The sequence below is a fragment of the Varanus komodoensis genome, unplaced genomic scaffold (genome assembly GCF_004798865.1).
Source record: "Varanus komodoensis strain SLA01 unplaced genomic scaffold, ASM479886v1 scaffold20_1, whole genome shotgun sequence".
NCBI lineage: Eukaryota > Metazoa > Chordata > Lepidosauria > Squamata > Varanidae > Varanus > Varanus komodoensis.
In genome coordinates, this window is record NW_025335587.1 from 16,913,961 (window position 1) to 16,934,209 (window position 20,249).

Below are 20,249 nucleotides of genomic sequence, written 5' to 3' on the forward strand. Positions count from 1 at the left end.
TATATCTCTGCAGTTGTTGGCATTATAATAAAATTAGAGGCCTGTAGCCAAAGACCTGTAGGTTACTTCAAATCATTGCTGGAACGTGTGGCCCTTCATCTTTTTTCTGTTTGTTTGTTGGCAGTTTCTTTTTGACCACCTCCCCTCCTGCCTTCCTATTTTGGCCATCTCCAGTCTTCCTGTTCCGATGAACTCTTCCAACCTTCTTTCCTATTGTTTGCTGCTTCTCCTCACCCTTCTCAATCCCCTTCACAAGTCGCTGCGTAGTCCATCCCACTGTGCTTTGGCTCTTCAGTCTGCCCAGTCCTTCTCTTGGTTAACCCTATGAGTAACTTGGTCAGTTGCAGGTAGAAACAAAAAAGCTTCTTAGCCAGTGGTAACTGGCCGAGTTTAGAAGAAGCTCAGCCAGGGTAGCCACTCCTCTTTGAACTGGTCACTGCTTCCAGATCCTTTGGTGAAGCATAATATAAAGTTGGCTGAACAACAGGGTTCTTGGTGAAGTATATGGTTTAAAAATGAAAATATGGTAACAACTACTATCTGTCCTTAGGATGTGATGTTTCTTGCGGACACAGCCAATGCGATCCTGAATTCACTCTCTGACAGTTCTCCCAATGTCCGTGCCAAAGCAGCGTGGTCCTTGGGCAACCTCACCGATACTTTGATTATCAACATGTAGGTTTCAGATTCTTTGGCCTTACCTGTCTTTCCTAATGGGGATTTGATCTCTCTTTTTAATACTATTTTTAAATTCTTTAGTCATTTAAGCCTGCATTCCAGTTTCCCAGTCCCAAATTCCAGTAGGAAATTATAAAACAATAGGTTTCAATGCACAACAATTAACAAAACATCCACTTGATCATAAAGTCTTTAAAAAATCTAAAAGGCCTGGTGAAAATGAAATTTTTACCTGGTGCTGAAATTTTGGGACAGGCCATCCTCTTTGGTGGTGCCACCTCAAGAATGCCTTGTTGTCCCAGTTCATCCCCTGCCTCATCTCCAGTGGTTGGTTACAGAGAAGAGCCTTGTCCTTGTAGATCTGACTACAAAGGCATGTTCATATACTGCAAGGATGTTGCATATAAATTTTGCTAAATTTAGATCTAATCCTGATTTGTTTTCCCTTGTTTTGCTGTGGGAGAGCAGGGAGTTAATGGGACAAAACTTCCAAGATGAATTCTCAGACGTGCTGCTGCTGAAGATGTTACGGTCAACAACTGAGGCATCAAAGGACAAGGACAAGGTATGTCCCTCTCTATCTATGTGCATGTTTGGCAGTGTTGTAGGTTTCTGTACACCTTTTAGGTTTTAGCTATGATTGGAATATTGGAGCATCAAGAATTTCAGGGTTGGTCAGCCAAAATGGGTGAGGAGTGGAAATTCTGAGGGATCCGTTTACCCATTTGGTCAGGGCCAGAAAAGTTGGGTGGCAATGGGGTTATCTTTAGAAGATGGTTTTGTTGAAAGTTGACCCATGGTGGTAATTTCATCTAGACCTGCCGTCCCCTACCTGGAGCCCTCCAGATGTTTTGGGTTGCAATCCACAGCTTCCCCAGTTACTTTGAAGGCTTCCATGTACCACACTAAGGCCTTTTCCAGCCAATATTAAAGTAGGTTTTTTTGCTGGTCTAAAATGATACCAAAAACAGCAATTATAAACCTTTTATTGATGTGAGGAGGACCGTTTTCAACGTAGAAATCTGCTTGATCTCCATGGGAAGAGTGTTCTAGAGCCATGGCACCATCACCAAGAAGGTCCTCTCTCGATGTCATGTAACAGAGAGTAAGACTGAACTCCCAGCCCGGGATCTGTACTTGGCGGCAACAACAGCAACATCTTTTTCCAAATCTCTTCCAGGTGAAGAGCAATGCTGTACGTGCTCTTGGAAACCTCCTCCACTTTCTCCAGCCAACCCACCTTACCAGTCCCCAGTTCAGACGCCCCACTGAGGAGTCTATACAGGCCCTCATCTCTACCGTGCTGAGTGAGGCCACAATGAAAGTGCGCTGGAATGCATGCTATGCGCTAGGAAATGTATTTAAAAACCCTGCCTTGCCACTGGGTGAGTTGATACAATAGAGCATCGTCCTTGCACCTCTTGATGTCTGTGTTGTCAGTCCCAGATAGGTGTGTAAGAGCAGTACATGGGGCTGTGCACTTGGCGGGGAAATGCACCTCTGTGCACATTTCTTGGCTCAGTTGATGTCCCTGCTGCTGTGTAGCCTGTGTGGCATAAGGATGTAAGAAGAGCCCTCCTGGATCAGACTGTGAGCAGAGGGGGTCCTGTGTTGTCCATCTTTCCGGAGTGGGCAGCCTTATGCCTTCAGGCAGCTCATTAACAGGGCTTGAAGCTTCTTCATAATCTTTCTGATTATCACCCCCTTCCCTGACCACAAGAGCTGGGATACAGCATCCTCACTGTATTTGGAAAGTCCCAAGTTCGGACCCTGAGCATCTTCAGGCAGGGCTGAGAAAGAACCATCCTTCTCTCTGGGAAGTTGCCACCAATCAGAGTAGACCAGACTTACCCAAGAGGGTCTGAGCTTGCATAGCACAGCTCCCTGTGTTCCTTTTACTGCCGCCTTCTCTGCACTCGGAGAACAGGCTGTTGATGGTTTGCCAAAGGGGTTTTCTGTCAGGACACCCTTTTGGAATTTTGGCAGGCTGTGGTTATGAAATCTCAGGTGAGTTTCCTAGCTCGCTCAGCCTTTGTTGTTCCTTTTGTTTTTTGTGTGAATTCTGCAGGGGAAGCCCCATGGACCGCCCAAGCCTTTAATGCCTTGATTTCGGTGGTCAAGTCCTGCAAGAATTTCAAAGTGCGCATCAAATCAGCTGCAGCCCTCTCTGTTCCGGCTGAAAGGAAACGTTACGGGTCTCCTGAGCAGTTCTCACAGATCTTGGGCGCCATGGTGGTGGCCTTGCAGCGGAGTGAGGACGCCGAAGACTTTCTGGAGTTCAAATACAGTGCCAGCCTCCGCACACAACTCTGCCACGCTCTGCTTCACATGCTGAGTCTGGTGGATGAAACGGACCTGCCAGCCGTACGGAGGACAGTCACAGAGCATGGAGAAGTGATCAGGTCCTATCTATTGCAGTACATGAAATCAGGAGCTGAAGATGAGGACATGGGGCTAAGCGAGGCTGTTGCCAGCAGAGGCAAAATGCTGGAAAGGGCTGTGGAGCACATGCGAGCCATTGCAGAAGAGGCGAAAGAGCGCCAAGTGAAAAAGGGAGCCGTGGCTTATCTAGAAGACATCTTGAGAATCCATAATAGTTCTGCAGGGCTTACCGAAGTTTAAGCAGGTAGCATAAATAGAAGATGTGTTGGCTGGGAATTATGGGAATTGCAGTCTGGCACATGTTGGGGGCACCAGGTTGGGGAAGGCTGGTCTTTTACTTCTCAGTGGTGACTCCATCTTGGCTTTTCATGATCCTGCAGACAAAATGTAGAACAAGTAAAAGAAGTCTCTTTCTGGTGAACTAACCTTTTAAAGTAGGGGGTAGCCTATAAGTTAGAAGGATTTTTTTCCCTAGATTTAAGTAATTTTCTTTAATTTTCAAGTAAAAAACATTGTGTAAAATGCTCTGGACCCAGTTTGGGTGCAGTTCAGTATAGAAATATTTTAAATAAACGCCTTTTGTAGCTCCCTTCACCAAAGTTGGATCCAGGGCATTTTTCACAATATTGGTGATATTATATTCATAAGTAATGTTTAATCCCAGGGAAGTACATATTTGAATATGCAAGAGAGAGAATCACAACTTTGTGTAGAAACACAAAGGAAAAGTATCCAAAGCTAAACACACATTCAGATCAAAGAGAGCAGCATTGTCTAAACTCTGCGTGATAAGAGAACAATCCTGTGACCCTAGGCAGGGTGTCTGGTACTACAGGATGTTTCAGATTCTTAGGTCAGAGATGGAGTTTGGAAGGGGACAAAGGGGGCTGTTTCAGTGGGCAGGGAGGGGAGGAGACTAGAGAAGCCCAGAGACAAGCGATCCTGTCACCGCTCCAGCTTCCTCCCCCCTCACTCCACGAGATTTTTCTTGGATGGGCAAACAGCCTACCTAGCAAAAAAATGCGGAATGGGGGTCAGACAAGGAAGCATAGCTCACCTCTTCCGTTCCTCCCAGCCCGTGTAGGATGATAAATCTCGAAGTAAGAAGGCTTATGAGCACCAGGCTGCAATCTTAAGATTGCACCCTCAGCACTTGTAAGCATTGCTCTGTAAAACTTCCATTAAGAGTAAGAGTTCCATTCTAAATAATAAAAGACACATTAATCACAGTACTTTTGCCTTCCCGTGTTTGTTGTACACTATTGTCTCATTCATCCTTGTATAGTCAGTGGGAACATGCTGGGAGTTGTAGGCCTTTCCACTGTCTAAGCATGCAGAGGGATTGCACCTTAAGGGGCCTTTTAAGAAAATCCATCTTATCAACATATCTAATCTGTTACTGAAATAGTGTCTGTATTACCTAATTTCTGTTGCTTAGTTCTGTGATTAAAGCATATGTGTCCAGGAGCAACAGTCTTAAGCAACATCACTGCCATCACCACCATCGTTTCCAGCCTTGAATCCTAGAGAAAAGTCCTACAGATCGTACGTAGCCTTTTAAAAACTCTGGTTTCTCCAAATAAAAAGCATTACCTCCCTTTCTCAGTTGAAAGAGTATTGCAAGGTGGTCTTTCTCCGGTTTCTATAATAGCAGATGTATTTGCTGCAGGAGTTTGTACTGATTTCTGCAGTGTGACAGGTTGGTCTAGCTCAAAGTATTTTGGGCAACTCCTTACACAGGTATGTTATACCACTGGACTGGACTTCACCCATATTTGACTGCGAATGGTGCTTTGTCAATTCAGGAATATGCCCACATGCTGCTCTAGAGTATTAAGTGTGGGGGACTCCCAGGTTCCAGTCTTTGCTGAATCTTTATGTTCGCTGGTTGGTCTTGGTTATCTTGCTAGCGCTTGCCATTAACCTGTTGGCTACAGTCCAGCATCTTGCCTGAGGCTGCAATGTAAGTGTCTCCTGAATATTCCAGTGTCTCTGTAGCTGTGCACTCTGGAAAGCAACATGCAAGGTTGATTTCTTGAATTTCCTTGAATAGTTGTCTGTATGTCCTGTCAAAGTGTGTTTGTGTGTGTGTGTGTGAAGAAGCACTGAGTGAAGAGGAGTAAAAACTCTTCCAAAGTAAAAAAGCACTGGAAGAAGCACTTCCATGGAAAGTGCTTGTAGGCTTATGCGAGCCTCTATCTGTGTGTGGAAGAGGCAGATTTACTAACTATTTGAGGGCTGGCGGAAGAGGGACAGAGAGTACTGGTGGTCCAGTCAGAGTTTGAATTTTCACCTTTGCAACCCAGTGTCTCAGAGCATCAAGCATCACCAGTGTAAAATGCTAGAGACTCGACATTTTAATGGAAACAGATTGTTCATGTGCACACACAGCCTGAAAATAGGAACTTGGGGAAAGTACAAAATCGGTGGAGAACCTCTTCCAAAGCAGGGCCGGTTTCAATTTTAGCGAAGCTCTCAGTGGCTGTGCTCCATCTTGGCTTTCATGATCCTGCAGACAAAATGTAGAACAAGCAAAGGAAGTCCCTTTCTGGTGAACTAACCTTTAAAGTAGGGGGGTAGCCTATAAGTTACAAGAATTTTTTCCCCCTAGATTTAAGTAATTTTCTTTAATCAAGTAAAAAACATCAATCGTGTAAAATGCCAAGTCCCAAAAGGGTGTGGTCAGTATACTAGAAAGGACATGTTCCAGCTTTTAAGTTGTTTCTGCCAGTAACTAATCCTTCAGGAGAGCCATTTCTATGTTTTTAGAAAAGGAAGGTTGGCAAACGCTGGAAATCACTAAATGAAAGAAGGTGTGGCCAGAAAGAGGGGGCTGGCCACCTTGGGTCTCCAAGAGAGCCAAATTTGGCCCCTGGTATAGAAGAGAGTGTTCTAAATTTGAAGACAAAATTTCTTTAGACAAAATGAAAAGGATCTTATTCATCCAGTCCCTTAATGTTTGAATTTGCATTTTAATGGCTGCAGCTTTTAACTGTCCTGGGTGTTTTGTGTTGCTGCTGCTTCTCAATATTAATAGAGCAGAAGAGTGGGAAAAAACAATTGAACAATGGCTGATTGTGAGTCTTACCACATCCATCCTTATAGGGAGCCATACATTGACAGAGGTCTGACTAGGAAACCCAAGAAAAATAGTCTTTTTTAAAAACTTACCCCATGGTTTGTTTTGCACTGTGGATATTCCCTCACCCAGTTGTCCTGGTCTGTTTACTGTTGCCAGTTTAAAAAGGTAGTTAAAGAATTAAGATTACCCAGGGTGTAAGAGATCCTCACTAGGGGGACATTTCCAAGGTCTCCTTTTGACTGCTGAGAGTTCACTGTGTGCTTCTTGCACTGTTTCTGCTTTGCTCTGAAAAAGTCTTCAGGACTAGCTACATTGTGCACTTTTTAAAATGCAATCCAGAATGCACAGTCTCTGTAAGACTTAGAAACCGTATGTCACAAACATGGATGATACATGACTTTTTTGAGGTGTCATTTGGGTGAACAGAGAGAAACCTTTTTTTTTCCCCAATGTTTTAAGGTTTTACTGTTTTTAATATGGGTTTTACTTTTGATTGGTTAAGAATTTGATTAGGATGCTGTGTTTTATTCTATTTTGTCTTATTGTTAAAGTGTCTTGAGACTAAAGTAAGGCGCAGTCTAAAATTTTTTAAATAAATAATAAACTTTTAGCTGCCTTCAAGTGTGCTGATGCCAGTGTCTCCCCACACACAATTAACTGGCTTTTATTGAGCTGCTTGCCTAATTGTGGTTTTGTTTGCAAGCTGGCCCTTTTTATACCCTGCCCTATAGATTGTTTCAAGGTGAGCTTATCAGTTGAATGGAAGGAGCCATCTGAGCAATATGAGGTCTTTTTGAAAGGGACATGTAAGAGTTTTCTAAGGCCTTGTCGATTCTTCTCTGCGATTACAGCAGTGCCTTTCCTTTCCTTTCCTTTCCTTTCCTTTCCTTTCCTTTCCTTTCCAACTTTTCAGGCTTTGGGCAAACTAGACTAATTCACTAGGGGCCTCCTGTGCATTAGAAATACTTCTGGGCCAATTTCTAGGCACTGGCCAAGCCTGTTGGGTCTAACCCTGCTCCCAGCCTGTAAGTCAGACAACCACATCCATGTCCGTCTGTTATCCTCAGAGCTGTCATTCTGAAGTGGCAGCCACATCTGAGTTAATCTGTAGGAACTGGCTATGGTGTAACACTCCTGGCCTTACAGCTCCCATAACTGGAAGGAGTAATATGTGTGCATTTTATCATAAATAGAACCATACTGCAACTACTGAGAGGTCAGTGCTGTCTTGTGTTAGATGTCTCTTACAGCTGGGATTTGGACACATCTTTTCACACTCAGCAGGTTCCCTACCCTTCCTGGTTTTGATTTTACTGCTTAAGTTTGGCTATTTTTTCTATTTTTCTTTTTTCCCCCAACTAGGAAGTTTCCATACCTTAAGACAAGTGCAGGGATACTGGGGTTCAACAGAGCAGATTTATGTTTTAGAGATCCCACCTTGACTTGTTCTTAAAGTGACCTTTCTTTCAGTCTCACTGCTTTGCCTTTAGGGAAATGCGTGTTTTGTGTTCATCACAGCAGCCATTTAAGGAACGAGCAAGCTATCCCCATGACAATCACTTTGTAAGAGTGCCCGGGACTGACTCCCTGTCTCCACATCCAGGTTTGTGCAATCTGTCAACCCATTGTGGTGGGTACAACAACCCCAGAAGTAGCTATGGGTTGTTGGGGGTGGCTTGCTGTCCTCATACAAGCCACCCTGAGGAAATTGGTGCAGGTTTGCTCGATGTGACAAGCTATCGTGGGTAGCAAAGTTTTACAGAAATGTGATGTTGTTTCAGCACTGTGGGTTGTGAAATAGACTGTGCCACCTTGAGAAATCTATCAGTGTGAGCTATTTATCTGTAACCCAACTACAGATGTGCTGCTGCTGTTAGTGTGAACCAGAATTGCTCCCTGGAACATGTTTGGAGTTCATTTGTAAGCCATCTGCTGTGTAAGCACATATTTTAGGAACCAAAACCAGAATGGTTTTCTTCCTTCCACTTGTCCTGCAGAAGACACATCAGCTCCCCAGCACCCCGTCCAACTCCTTCCAAGGCTCAAGCAATCAGAAATCCGAAGCTCAAGTTGCTGCTTGAAGTCACACCAATCCAGTTATAAAGCACCACCCATAATGCTGTCCTGTCTCAAAAGAAACACGTTCACTTTTCCCCCCTTTTCTGGCAGAGTCCTTCCCTGGGTTCATTGTACAGAAACAGACAGGCGGAGGGGTTCAGGGGGCTGCTTCCTCAGAGGCTGTAAAACTGGGAACTCTGTTCCCAAGTGTTCTTTTTTGAAAGCTGGGGGCTCTTAGCCCATGTTAAAAAGAGAGAACCCACCCTCAGTGGTAGAGCATGGGCACGTCTTGTGTACAAACAGCTCCAGGTTCAGTCCAGGGATGGCATGTTGGGGTCCCTTCCAAGGGCCCACACCCCAACGGGGCTGCAGTGACAAGAGCACCCTTGGTCATAAGCTGCCATTCTTCCTCAAATGACTGCTTTCTTGCTTGACAGGCCCAGAGTACGCCTGCAAGTATGTATGTATGTATGTAGAACATTTTATCCCGTCCTATACAACCCAATTGTCTCAGGTCGGCTTATAATACAATACAAATAATGAATATAAACAATCTACAACTATAATAGCAAGATAAAATGCAACTGTGGCTATTAATATTAATAAAACCGGATTAAAATTAAGCTATACAGTGTTGGATAAATAGGTTTTTACCTGGCCTTGAAAGCATATAAAGTTGGCGCCAGGTGAACCTCTCTGGGGAGCGCATTCCACAGTTGGGGTGCCACTGCAGAGAAGGCCCTCCTCTGGGTGTTCACTCTCCTAAGGAGGGTTCCCGAAGCAGAGCCTCTTCTGCAGCTCTTAGGGGGCGGGAGGGTGTATAGGGAACCCCCCCCCCCGTTCTTCTGCACTTCCATCCTTGTCTGCGCCAAAGAAAGATGCAGGTGAATAAGCAGGTTGAGAGGAGGAGGAGGAGGATCAACAGCTCTGGGTCCTCTTGTCAGTCTGGGATGTAGGCCTTGGATGTACAACCATGCCTGCCCTCCATGCTGACCGTGATTGTGAGAAAGGCTAAGTGCCACTCCTCTTTCTGGCGTGCCTTTTTTCTTTTTCTTTCATATGTATATGAAGAACCAAAAACACAGAGGCAGCCTTGTTGGCCATAAGAGGAATTCCAGATTTTCACATCTTGCTAGATGAAGAGACTGTTTTTCTGGTCATTGAGCTGGCCTGTTAAAGGTTACATGCTATATGGATTTTGGCTTTTTTTCATGTTGATTAAAGGAAGTTTACTGGGTGTAGGGGAAACATTAAATAAAGAAAAATATGACCTCCCCAACCTGCAACCCAGAGAGATAATCCCAAGAAAAACTTTACTGCTCCACTATCCTGAATGTATTTACTGGCTCTTGAGGAGAGGCGAAAAGCACTAACATCACCTGCTGGAGTTAGATTAGGATGGTATTTGGGGTCTCCCAAATTGCCGTCAATCAGGTCTTGGGTGGCAGTGAAATGACCCCAGTGTGACGGACTTAAGGGAAAGAAAGCAATAAAGGGATAAGAGCCAAGCTGGGCTGGGATCCATTCATTCCCCCTCCCCTTCACTAGGGAGAAGATAAAGACACATCCGGGAAATAGCATCACTGACCCTTTGACAGATTAAAAAAATCCCAATTTAAAGCATGTGTTTTTCCTCTCTTTTTTATTTCAAATTTGCAGAGCTACAAACAAACACAGAGTTAATCTTAGGTCAAGCAAACCCCTAAGCACCCAGATTGTTTTGCACGGCAAACCCATCGCAAGCTATCGAGAGTTTTTTTGGTATGAGTCCAAAGTCTGCCCTCCACAGGGCTCAGCTGGGAATCTGCTGAGCTCAGCATGTGGAAGGTTCTTTATTAGTTCACCTTTGACGGCTTGCTTCAGTTGTCTTTCTGCTTTCTTGCTTGAGGGTGGGAGAGAAAGTCTTCCATTGCAAGGAGATGTGGCTTTCAGGGGAGGTTCCTTGAGTTACAGGTGAAATCCTTCCCTGGGGTATATGGTGGGCTTCTGTCCTGACCCAGCACGTTTGGACAAAGTTGTGTGAAGGAGATCACAGTAACAATCCCCAAACAGAGTGACCCAGGAACAATTAGGTGTCAGGACTTACCTGGGGTCACGTATACAGATTGCTTTAAGCCTAGGCGTGTATCTAATCTTTCTTTTTATGGATACAAACAGGAAGGTAGAGCAGTTGTAAAGTGACTGCCCAGTCTCCAGTCTTGGGGGTGTTTTTCCAAGTTCTTCTGGGGCTTACGTATGAAAATGGCGTTTGTTGTGTTGTGTAACTGTAGCACCCCAGTGTACAAAAAATCTAGTTCTTCCTACATGGACCATGATTTTCCTTTCATGCGATTCAAATGCACCTTTGTTAAAATGCAGAAACATGATCTCCGCCCCACCCCCTGCTTCTGCATTAAAATTAGTGTGCAGGCTGCAGTCATGCAGTCGGAAACAAAATGTCCGCCTTCTCTAGTCAGGGGTCATAGTTCAGGTTGAGCCCCTGCTTAGAAGGTCTCAAGTTCAATCTTGGACATCTCCAGGTAAGGGATGCCAGGAAACAATTCTGCCTGAAAGCCCTAATAACACTGGGTGAGAGGGACCTATAGTTAGACTCGGGAAAAGGCAGCATGCGGATTTCGTATGTCCACCTTCAGTGGGATGCAGCACGCAGACTCACGGAGAGACACAGCCAGCCTCCTCCTCTATCCCTGTGCCCAGGGAAATGGAATTGGTACCCCTAGCTCCACCCATCCCTCTTGCCAAGGGCACAACAAAATTCATGTTCTCCAAATGCAAAGGTTTATTAGAAGGGGTTGAGGCTAGACCAGTGATTCATGCAGAGATATTGTGGGAAGCCTCCATCCTCTTGCAGAGGCTTTCATCTCAATCATCTTGCCTTCTTTCAAAGTGCATTTGATTGTTTGACACAGTATTTAAGTGTCTCTTGTTGTAGAGGTCGCCTGTAATGATTTCAAATTAGTCTTTTCCCTCATGGCCCTCAAATTATGGAATGCTTTGCCAAAGGAGATCAGACTGGCGCCTACTTGCTAACTTTTGAATGCTAGGCAAGGACCTTTGTATTCATCAGGCCCTTTGAGTTTTTAGCTGCTGCTTGCTTTATTTTTACTGTTAAGTTTAACGTTGCTTAAGCCTACTGTTTCCCATTCCTTACATATTCCTTGGATATTTATTTCTTCTCTCCAAATTACTTTAAATTATTGCTACTTTTAAGACTTTACCAAATTCTTCTACACTGTTTTCTTGTTGGTTTCATTGTATTTGTTTTTATTATGTATCTTTCCCTGAGAATCTTCATCCATGGGGCAACTCATAAATTGCATGAAGAATAGCATTGTGCTGACAACTTGAAATCAACTTGGTAAAGGCGACACATTCTGCTTGTTACAACTTCTTTTGCATCTGTCTTCCCACCACTTTGAAACAAAGGTGACTCTTAAGTGATTTTAACAAAAAGAGAGACGGAAAGATCTTTTATGTCCGAATTACCTGGCGCCTGAAACATCGGTATTTCAGGAGAAGGTGAGCATGACTTGTCATCTCTCTTCCCTCAGTCTAAGATAAGCCCACCAAACGCAAGGGAAACAACCCAGAAGACAGATTGGGTGCCATTTTCTGTCTTTTCACAGTGCCTGTATTTCTGCTGCAATAATCTGGCGGCCAAGTCTCTCGACCATATGAAGCTTCCTTCTACTGAGTCAGGCCACTGGTCCACCTAGCCTAGTACTGTCTGCTCTGATTGGCAGTGGCTCTCTAAGGCCTTAACAAGAGACCTGTTCCAGCTCTGTTCCCATGGGAGATACTGGATATTGACCATGGGATCTTAAGACAAGTTCTTGACCATTCCCCCCAAAAATGCCAGCCGAACATGGGTGGCTGCATGCCCTTTTTCATAGAGGGGAACACATCCTGTACTGGAGGGGCTTTCCAGTCCAAGTCTGATTTAAAGGTTTCGAACCATCAGCAGGATGAATTCGGTCTTGAAGATGCCCGCCCACCAAACCTGGACAGCAGCCAGCACAGTATTCTGGCGAGTGCTGAGATGTTCAGAGGCTATGCTCAGATTACAGCAATAATTTCTAAGAGTGGCAGAGACTGTTGGGCTGGGATTTAGAAGATTCAGGTTCTGGTCCCCACATACCCACAAGACTCATTGGGTGGCTTTGGGCCCATCACAGATTCTCAGCCTCACCGAACTCACACAATTGTTGTCAAGTTAGGAATAGGGAGGAGAGGACCATCTTGAGTCATCTTGGATCCCTTGCAAAAGGGAAACAGGCAAAATATATCTAATTACATTTATCACATTTATATACTGCCCCATAGGCTCTCTGGGTGGTTTACAATTATTAAAATTATATATATATATAGTCCATAAATATTCTCATGAAATAAGCCACACCATTAAAATAACTGGAAAATAAAAAGGTGTTTAACTGGCATTGAAAAGAAGGCAAAGATGGTGCCAGGCATAATTCTCTGGGGAGCATATTCTAGAGATGGGGTGCCACTACAGAAAAGGCTCTTCTCCTGGTTGCTTCCCCCCCCCCCCCCTTCTTGGGGAGGGTTCCCCAAGAAGGACCTCTATGGATGATATTAAAGATTGACTAGGAATATATGAGACTTGTCTTAGCTCTACAAGGCCAGGGTCATAAAAACTTTTTTTCATTTCAGTTGGATATACACTTTATATTTGCCCTAATAATAAAGAACAGGTACATTTGTGCCCTTACATATACATTAGCTTGTGCATATTGAGTGCAAATATATGCCCTCTCTCCTCACAATTCCTAAGTGGCCATTTCCCCACTTTTTCCATTTTTCACATATACCAGCATGGGAAGCGGTGAGGGTATTTGTGGTTCCAAAACACGCACATGCACCCTGGCCCTGCCTGCCTGCCTGCAATTACATCAAACCAACCGTCTCCCATCTCAGCTGCTCTGGGTGTGTTCATGTCGGCTTTTGAAGTTATGCTAGTTCCTGATTGTGGCTTTTTATCTGGCAGGTGGTGGCTTGGCTTACCTGCGCCCGACTCAGTTGTCTTGATGGAAGTAGTGGTAGGGAAACTGGCTGAGGCAGGTAAACAAAGATTTAAGCAGAATTATCTAATCCGGAGTTCCAATTTAGATAAGGGCAGGAAACTTCCCTCATACTGCAGATCACTGGGATGGGAAAAAATTCTTATGGAGGAGCTGACACTATTTCCCATTTCTTCAGGTTTGGCCTGGGTGTGTAGGAGAATAAAGTGGTAGAGTCTTCTGGAAATGGAATGGATTGTACCACTTCAGACTGCAGGGAGGGAGGAGACGTGTTTTGTCAAGATGTGCTCTTCCATCTGTACTCCATGAATACAAAAATAGAAGCTGTGAGAGAAGTGCACAACGGAAAGGAATCTTGGGCCAATGGGACAATGTGTGAAGGAAAGGGTGGTTCAAGGTACTGAAAGAATTGGAGCTCAGCCCCCCAGGACCAAAGGGGAGAAAAATCACAAATTTTCACCTGTTAATTTACCACACACCTCTGAAGTCTGCGTGTGTGTTTTTACAGGACCTTTTCTCTTAATAGTGGAGTCGTCCTGAAGTGGGGGCAGCAAGAAGTGAAGCACCTGTGGGCCAGAACCCAGCTAATCCAGACGGTCCTTTGTGCCCTATACATCGGTGCCCAAGGGTGGCAGAGTGGTGGGGCAGCTGGTGCCCACAGATTTGGTTCTCCAAATGAAAAATCTGGGGCCCCAGCCCTAGTGGGACACCCACCAATGCTGCTTCTGGTTGAAGGGACAGACGGCAAGCACGGTGTAGTGGAGTCAGGATTCCTAGGTTTGAAGCACAGTGGCTTTTTTCTTAATACATCACCTGGCATCCACAGCAGGTTTCCCTGTTCTCGCTGAGCTTACTTGAAATCCTTGCAGGAGGATCTAAACAGCAACTGTTTCTTGTGTGCTCTTCCTGTTTGTAAGAGAGTTTGGAATAGGCCAGAGAGTTTGGAATAGGCTTGTCTTGAAAGAGCAATTAAGATCCATCTGCTTTACAAAAGACCTTCTCCTAACTGCGGGGAAGAAACTGCTTCAGCTGGCTTGTTGACTCTGAGAGCAAATGTTTCTCACTGATGCTAGGGAAAGACATTCTTGGAGCATCTTGAGGTGTGGTGGGGGTACACAGTGAGGGACATGTTATGTTTTCAGGGTCAGCTCCGGGCTTTCGAGGGCCCTTGGGCAGAACACCCTGGCAAGCTTCTCACCACCGTGGCCACCAGCTGCAATCATTGCTTGTCTCCGTTCTCATCACAGCTTCCACTTGCTTCTCAGGCTGTTTGCTGCACCAGCTTCTCACCACCACCTTTACCTGGGCCACACAGAAAGTCAGGGAAGCAAGCAAGAAAATAATTCATGGTTGTAGTTGGGTTGTGGACTGTGGGTTGTTCACCATGGTTTGCTATCTTGTCTGGCTTGAGACCTATATTTCAACAGCAACCCACACCGCACCCTTGAGGGTGGGTTATCATGTTGTCTCGAACCCAGTCATTTTTATCCGTCTGCTATGCCTGATTTTATGAGCCTTGGCAAAGCAGGTGCCTCCTTGGTGGATCGCATGCTTTGCAAGTGGCAGGTCCCAGCCTGAGTCCCCAACATCTCTGGGCAGGACTGGAAAAGGATCCTGGCAAGCAATTGCCAGCCAGTATTCAGTGAGATGGATGCATGGTCTAACTACTGAGTTCCTACATTTTTGTCAAACAACCCGAATAGGATTGCAGCCAAAAAAAGAAAAGAAAAGAAAAGGATTTGGGGATTATGATATCAGAGCAAAGCAGGAGCGCTTCCCCACTGCAAGACCAATGCTACAGGAAAAAGGAAAGCATTCAGTTCAAATATTATATATTTTAGACATTCCTAACCCACTTTCAAGGTATGTTGCCCTCACCAGGTGGCTTACAGAAAGATTTAAAAATACAGCAACCACTCATACATAAGAATGGGAAAGAGAAGGCTTGGGTATTGCACAGGGCTAATTTGGTAATGTGGGCAACATAAAATCCTCACTTGTAATCTTTCCAAAATTGTCTTAGACAAGATGCTGTTCCCTTAGCTACAGTCCAAACGAACCACTTGAAAGCAATAAATTCGGTGCTTATTTTTGTTATTGCTTATTTATCATACGTTCTAAAGCATACTTGTTCTTACATGTGTGACTGTGAGGCCATTAAGGATCTGCGAGTTTTGTATAGTAGTAAAAAATAGAGCTATTTGGGAAAATGAATCCCAAAAATATTAAGCTTGTTCAAGTGGCCGTGGGATTCGGGCATTTCTGGAGGGAAATGGAAAGGCATATTCTGAAAAGACAACAGTGTCCACTGGAATCTGGAGGAGTGAACCAGGCCCCCAAGTACCGTTGTTGTTGTTGTCAGTCGCGAAGTCATGTCTGACCCATCACGACCCCATGGATAACATTCCTCCAGGCCTTCCTGTCCTCCACCATCTCCCAGAGTCCACCCAAGCTCACACCAACTGCTTCAGTGACTCCATCCAGCCACCTCATCCTCTGCCGTCCTCTTCTTCTTTTGCCATCTATTGTTCCCAGCATTAGACTTCTCCAGGGAGTCCTTCCTTCTCATCAGGTGGCCAAAGTATTTGAGTTTCATCTTCACTATCTGGCCTTCTGAAGAGCAGTCAGGGTTGATCTCCTCTAGGACTGACTGGTTTGATCACCTTGCGGTCCAAGGGACTCGCAGGAGTCTCCTCCAGCACCACAATTCAAAGGCCTCAATCCTTTGGTGCTCAGCCTTCCTTATGGTCCAGCTTTCACAGCCATGCATTGCAACTGGGAAAACCATAGCCTCGACTATACACACTTTTGTTGGCAGGGTGATGTCTCTGCTTTTTAGTATGCTGTCTAGACTTGCCATAGCTTTCCTCCCCAGGAGCAAGTGTCTTTTAATTTCTTGGCTGCAGTCCCCATCTGCGGTGATCTTGGAGCCCAGGAAAATAAAATCTGTCACTACCTCCATTTCTTCCCCATATATTTGCCAGGAAGTGAGAGGCCCGGATGCCATGATCTTAGTTTTCTTAATGTTGAGTTTCAAGCCAACTTTTTGCGCTCTCTTCCTTCACCCGCATCAAGAGGCTCTTTAGTTCCTCTTCACTTTCTGCCATGAGAGTGGTATGATCTGCATATCTGAGGTTGTTGATATTTCTCCCAGCAATCTTAATTCCAACTGGTGATTCATCTAGCCCCGCCTTTCTCATGATGTGCCCTGCATATAAGTTAAATAGGCAGGGCGACAGTATACAGCCTTGCCGAACTCCTTTCTCAATTTTGAACCAGTCAGTACTTCCGTGCCCAGTTCTCACTGTTGCTTCTTGACCCGCATATAGGTTTCTCAAGAGACAAATAAGATGGTCTGGTACTCCCATCTCTTTAAGAACTTGCCACAATTTGTTGTGATCCACACAATGAAAGGCTTTAGCATAGTCAATGAAGCAGAAGTAGATGTTTTTCTGGAACTCCCTAGCTTTCTCCATGATCCAGCGTATGTTGGCAATTTGATCTCTAGTTCCTCTCCCTCTTCAAAATCCTGCCTGTACTTCTGGTAGTTCTTGGCCCACATACTGCTGGAGCCTAGCTTGTAGGATTTTGGGCATCACTTTGCTAGCATGTGAAATGAGTGCAATGGTGCGGTAGTTTGAACATTCTTTGGCATTGCCCTTCTTTGGGATCGGAATGTAAACTGACCTTTTCCAATCCTGTGGCCACTGCTGAGTTTTCCAAATTTGCTGGCATATTGAGTGTAGCACTTTTATTGCATTGTCTTTTAGGATTTTGAATAGCTCAACTGGAATACTGTCGCCTCCATTAGCTTTGTTGTTGCTCAGACTTCCTAAGACCTATTTGACTTCATATTCCAGGATGTCTGGCTTGAGGTCAGTGACCACCCCATCGTGGTATCAGGGACATTAAACTCTTTCTTGTATAGTTCTTCTGTGTAATCATGCCACCTCTTCTTAATCTCTTCTGCCTCTGTTAGGTCCCTGCCATTTATCATGCCCATCTTTGCATGAAATGTTCCCTTCATATCTCCAATTTTCTTGAAGAGATCTCTGGTCCTCCCTATTCTATTGTTTTCTTCTATTTCTTTGCACTGTTCATTTAAGAAGGCATTCTTATCTCTTCTAGCTGTTCTCTGGAATTCTGCATTCAACTGTTTCTATCTTTCTCTTTCTCCCTTGCCTTTCGCTTCCCTTCTTTCCTCAGCTATTTGTAAAGCTTCCTCAGACAGCCATTTTGCTTTCTTGCATTTCTTTTTCTTTGGGATGGTTTTAGTTGCTGCCTCTTGTACAGTGTTGCGAACCTCCGTCCATAGTTCTTCAGGCACTCTGTCTATCAGATCTAATTCCTTAAATCTATTTGTCACCTCTACTGTATATTCATCAGGGATATGATTTAGGTCATACCTGAGTGGCCTAGTGCTTTTCCCTACTTTCTTCAACTTAAGCCTAAATTTTGCAACAAGAAGCTCATGATCTGAGCCACTGTCAGCTCCTGGTCTAGTTTTTACTGACTGCATAGAACTTCTCCATCTTTGGCTGCAGAGCACATAGTCAATCTGATTTCTGTGTTGACCGTCTGGTGATGTCCATGTGTAGAGTCGTCTCTTGGGTTGTTGGAAAAGACTGTTTGCTATGACCATTGTATTCTCTTGACAAAATTCTACCAGCCTGTGCCCTGCTTCATTTTGTACTCCAAGGCCAAACTTGCCTGTTATTCCGGTTATCTTTTGGCTTCCTACTTTAGCATTCCAATCCCCCATGATGATAAGGACATCATTTTTTGGAGTTAATTCTAGAAGGTGTTGTAGGCCTTCATAGAACTGGTCAACTTCAGCCTCTTCAGCACCAGTGGCTGGGGCATAGACTTGGACTATTGTGATGTTGAATGGTTTGCCTTGGATTCAAACTGAGATCATTCTGTCATTTTGGAGATTGTATCCCAGTACTGCTTTTCCTACTCTTTTCTTGACTATGAAGGCTACTCCATTTCTTCTGAGGGATTCTTGCCCGCAGTAGTATACCTGATGGTCTTCTGAATTAAATTCACCCATTCCTGTCCATTTTAGTTCACTGATTCCTAAGATGTCGATGTTCAGTCTTGTCATCTCTTGTTTGACCACATCCAGCTTGCCTTGATTCATGGATCTTATATTCCAGGTTCCTATGGAGTATAGACCTTTGCAGCATCGGAATCTCCTTTCACCACCAGATACATCAGCAACTGAGTGTCCTTTCGGCTTTGACCCAGTCGCTTCATTCTTTCTGGCGCTACTAGTACTAGCCCTTTGCTCTTCCCCAGTAGCATATTGGACACCTTCCGACCTGAGGGACTCATCTTCCGGCATCATATCTTTTTGCCTTTTGGTACTGTCCATGGGGTTTTCATGGCAAAGATACTGGAGTGGGTTGCTATTTAGGCACTGAATTAAAGATGAAAAGGGAAAAGTCTTCTGTGATGGCTCAATTTAAACACGAGGTGGCACCATATCCTAATGCCTCTTGTAGAGGCTACCCTTAACCGCTTACAGGAGCTGAAACTTCATTTAGATTTAAATGGCTTATTTGTGAGCAAAACTGGAAGGCAAGTTTTCTTTGCTTTATACAAATTGTCTTTCCTTTTATAAAATATTTTGCATCAGGGCTGTAGCATTTAATTAATTAACCAGTTAAATCAATAGATTTTTAAAACTCTCTTGATCAGCTAAAAATTTATACATACAGCAGATTTGTAGTGAGTTATATTTAAACACAGTTGGCATAGAAAAACCGCAGTTCTTCAGATCCCCAGAAGATCTGAATAGTCAAGCCATTTCTGTATTCATTTGGCCTTGGAAGAACTTTAAGACAGTTTGCAGGTTTTGGCTAATTTAGTGGGCTTGGGCTGAAAGAAAGGAGGACACCCCCGTTCCTTACACCTTCTGGGAAGGAATTGACTTTGTGAATCCAAGAGGTTGGCAGTCACCATATTTTCCCCATTTTTTCAAGGAGTATATTCTGGAGGAAAACATGGCATCCATTTCTCTTCCCAGAATTCCGATTGGAGCAGGCCATTTTTTGGAGAAAAGACGATAATAGCCACCATGAAAGAATTTCATCAAATCACACTGCTCCCCAAAATCACACTCTCTACCCTTAGAAATTGCCAAAGTGCAATTCAATTCAGTCTGAGTTTATAGAACAAAAGTAGCATTTGGAGTTGAGCCCAGAAACCAGCCGAAATCCAGTGCAGATGTTATAAGCACTAGTTTACAATGACAGGTTACATACAGCATGGCAGATCCAAGTTAAGATCAATTTGGCTACCATGTTTGACCTAATTTCTTTAAAGCAGGTCAGTGCTTGATGTTGTGATGATTTGGAATATCTAAAGCTCCCACAGACTTCTAGTTTGTAAAGAATTCCTTGTGTGATCAGCTAGGGTGATCCTTCCTTGCCATACAGGTCAACAGTTATCTCCAAGCCTGACTTTTTTCATACTTTCCATAGAGTGGGTTAAAAAGAAACCGACAAGCCGAAACATCCTGGCAAGAATGCCACTGTTTTTTACACTGGGCGAGACTATACTACTCTGTCAGTTTGCAGATTCCCACAGGTCTTCTGATTTCCTCCCTACCTTCCCCTCCCACCTTCTCGCCCATTTGATATTATTTTCTCTTGAGGCTGATTTCTTAGCTGGCTTGATTTATGGTATGTCAGGAGAACTTCGCCAGCCAGTGTGGAGGAGGTAGTTACACGTGAATGTGTTTCTGGGATGATTCTAACTCCCTTGTCCTTTTGGCACCGGTTCAAAGATTTTTGATATTTTGCAAACTACCATGGGCCTGCCTCAGCCTGGGAGCTGCTAATTGGCACAGCCTTTGGGAAAAGGTGGTCGCAAAAAGCAGGCAAGCTTGGTTTTGTTTTTTTAAGGGGTGGTGGTGTGGATATCTGAGGATGGCTAGGCTCTGCCACTCTTCCTGTACAACTGAGGCAGAAAGGAGGTAAACTGGATCAAACCACAGCATGCAT

The 20,249-nt window shown here is 44.4% G+C and overlaps 1 protein-coding gene across 5 annotated transcripts in view; it reads left to right on the forward strand.

Moving 5' to 3' along the window:
• Positions 1-20,249, forward strand: part of HEATR6 (HEAT repeat containing 6) — a 59,340-nt gene that overhangs the window by 19,430 nt on the left and 19,661 nt on the right. For 3 of the 5 annotated variants that reach the window (XM_044430312.1, XM_044430314.1, XM_044430315.1), the window contains exons 17-20: positions 551-675; positions 1,147-1,243; positions 1,859-2,063; positions 2,747-4,292. In XM_044430312.1, the coding sequence (XP_044286247.1) occupies positions 551-675; positions 1,147-1,243; positions 1,859-2,063; positions 2,747-3,300 (981 nt within the window). In that variant the 3' untranslated portion in view covers positions 3,301-4,292. Of the gene's footprint in view, positions 1-550; positions 676-1,146; positions 1,244-1,858; positions 2,064-2,746; positions 4,293-4,512; positions 4,673-20,249 lie in introns of those variants that run through there. The other 2 variants (XM_044430313.1, XR_006414752.1) reach the window with 2 other exon arrangements.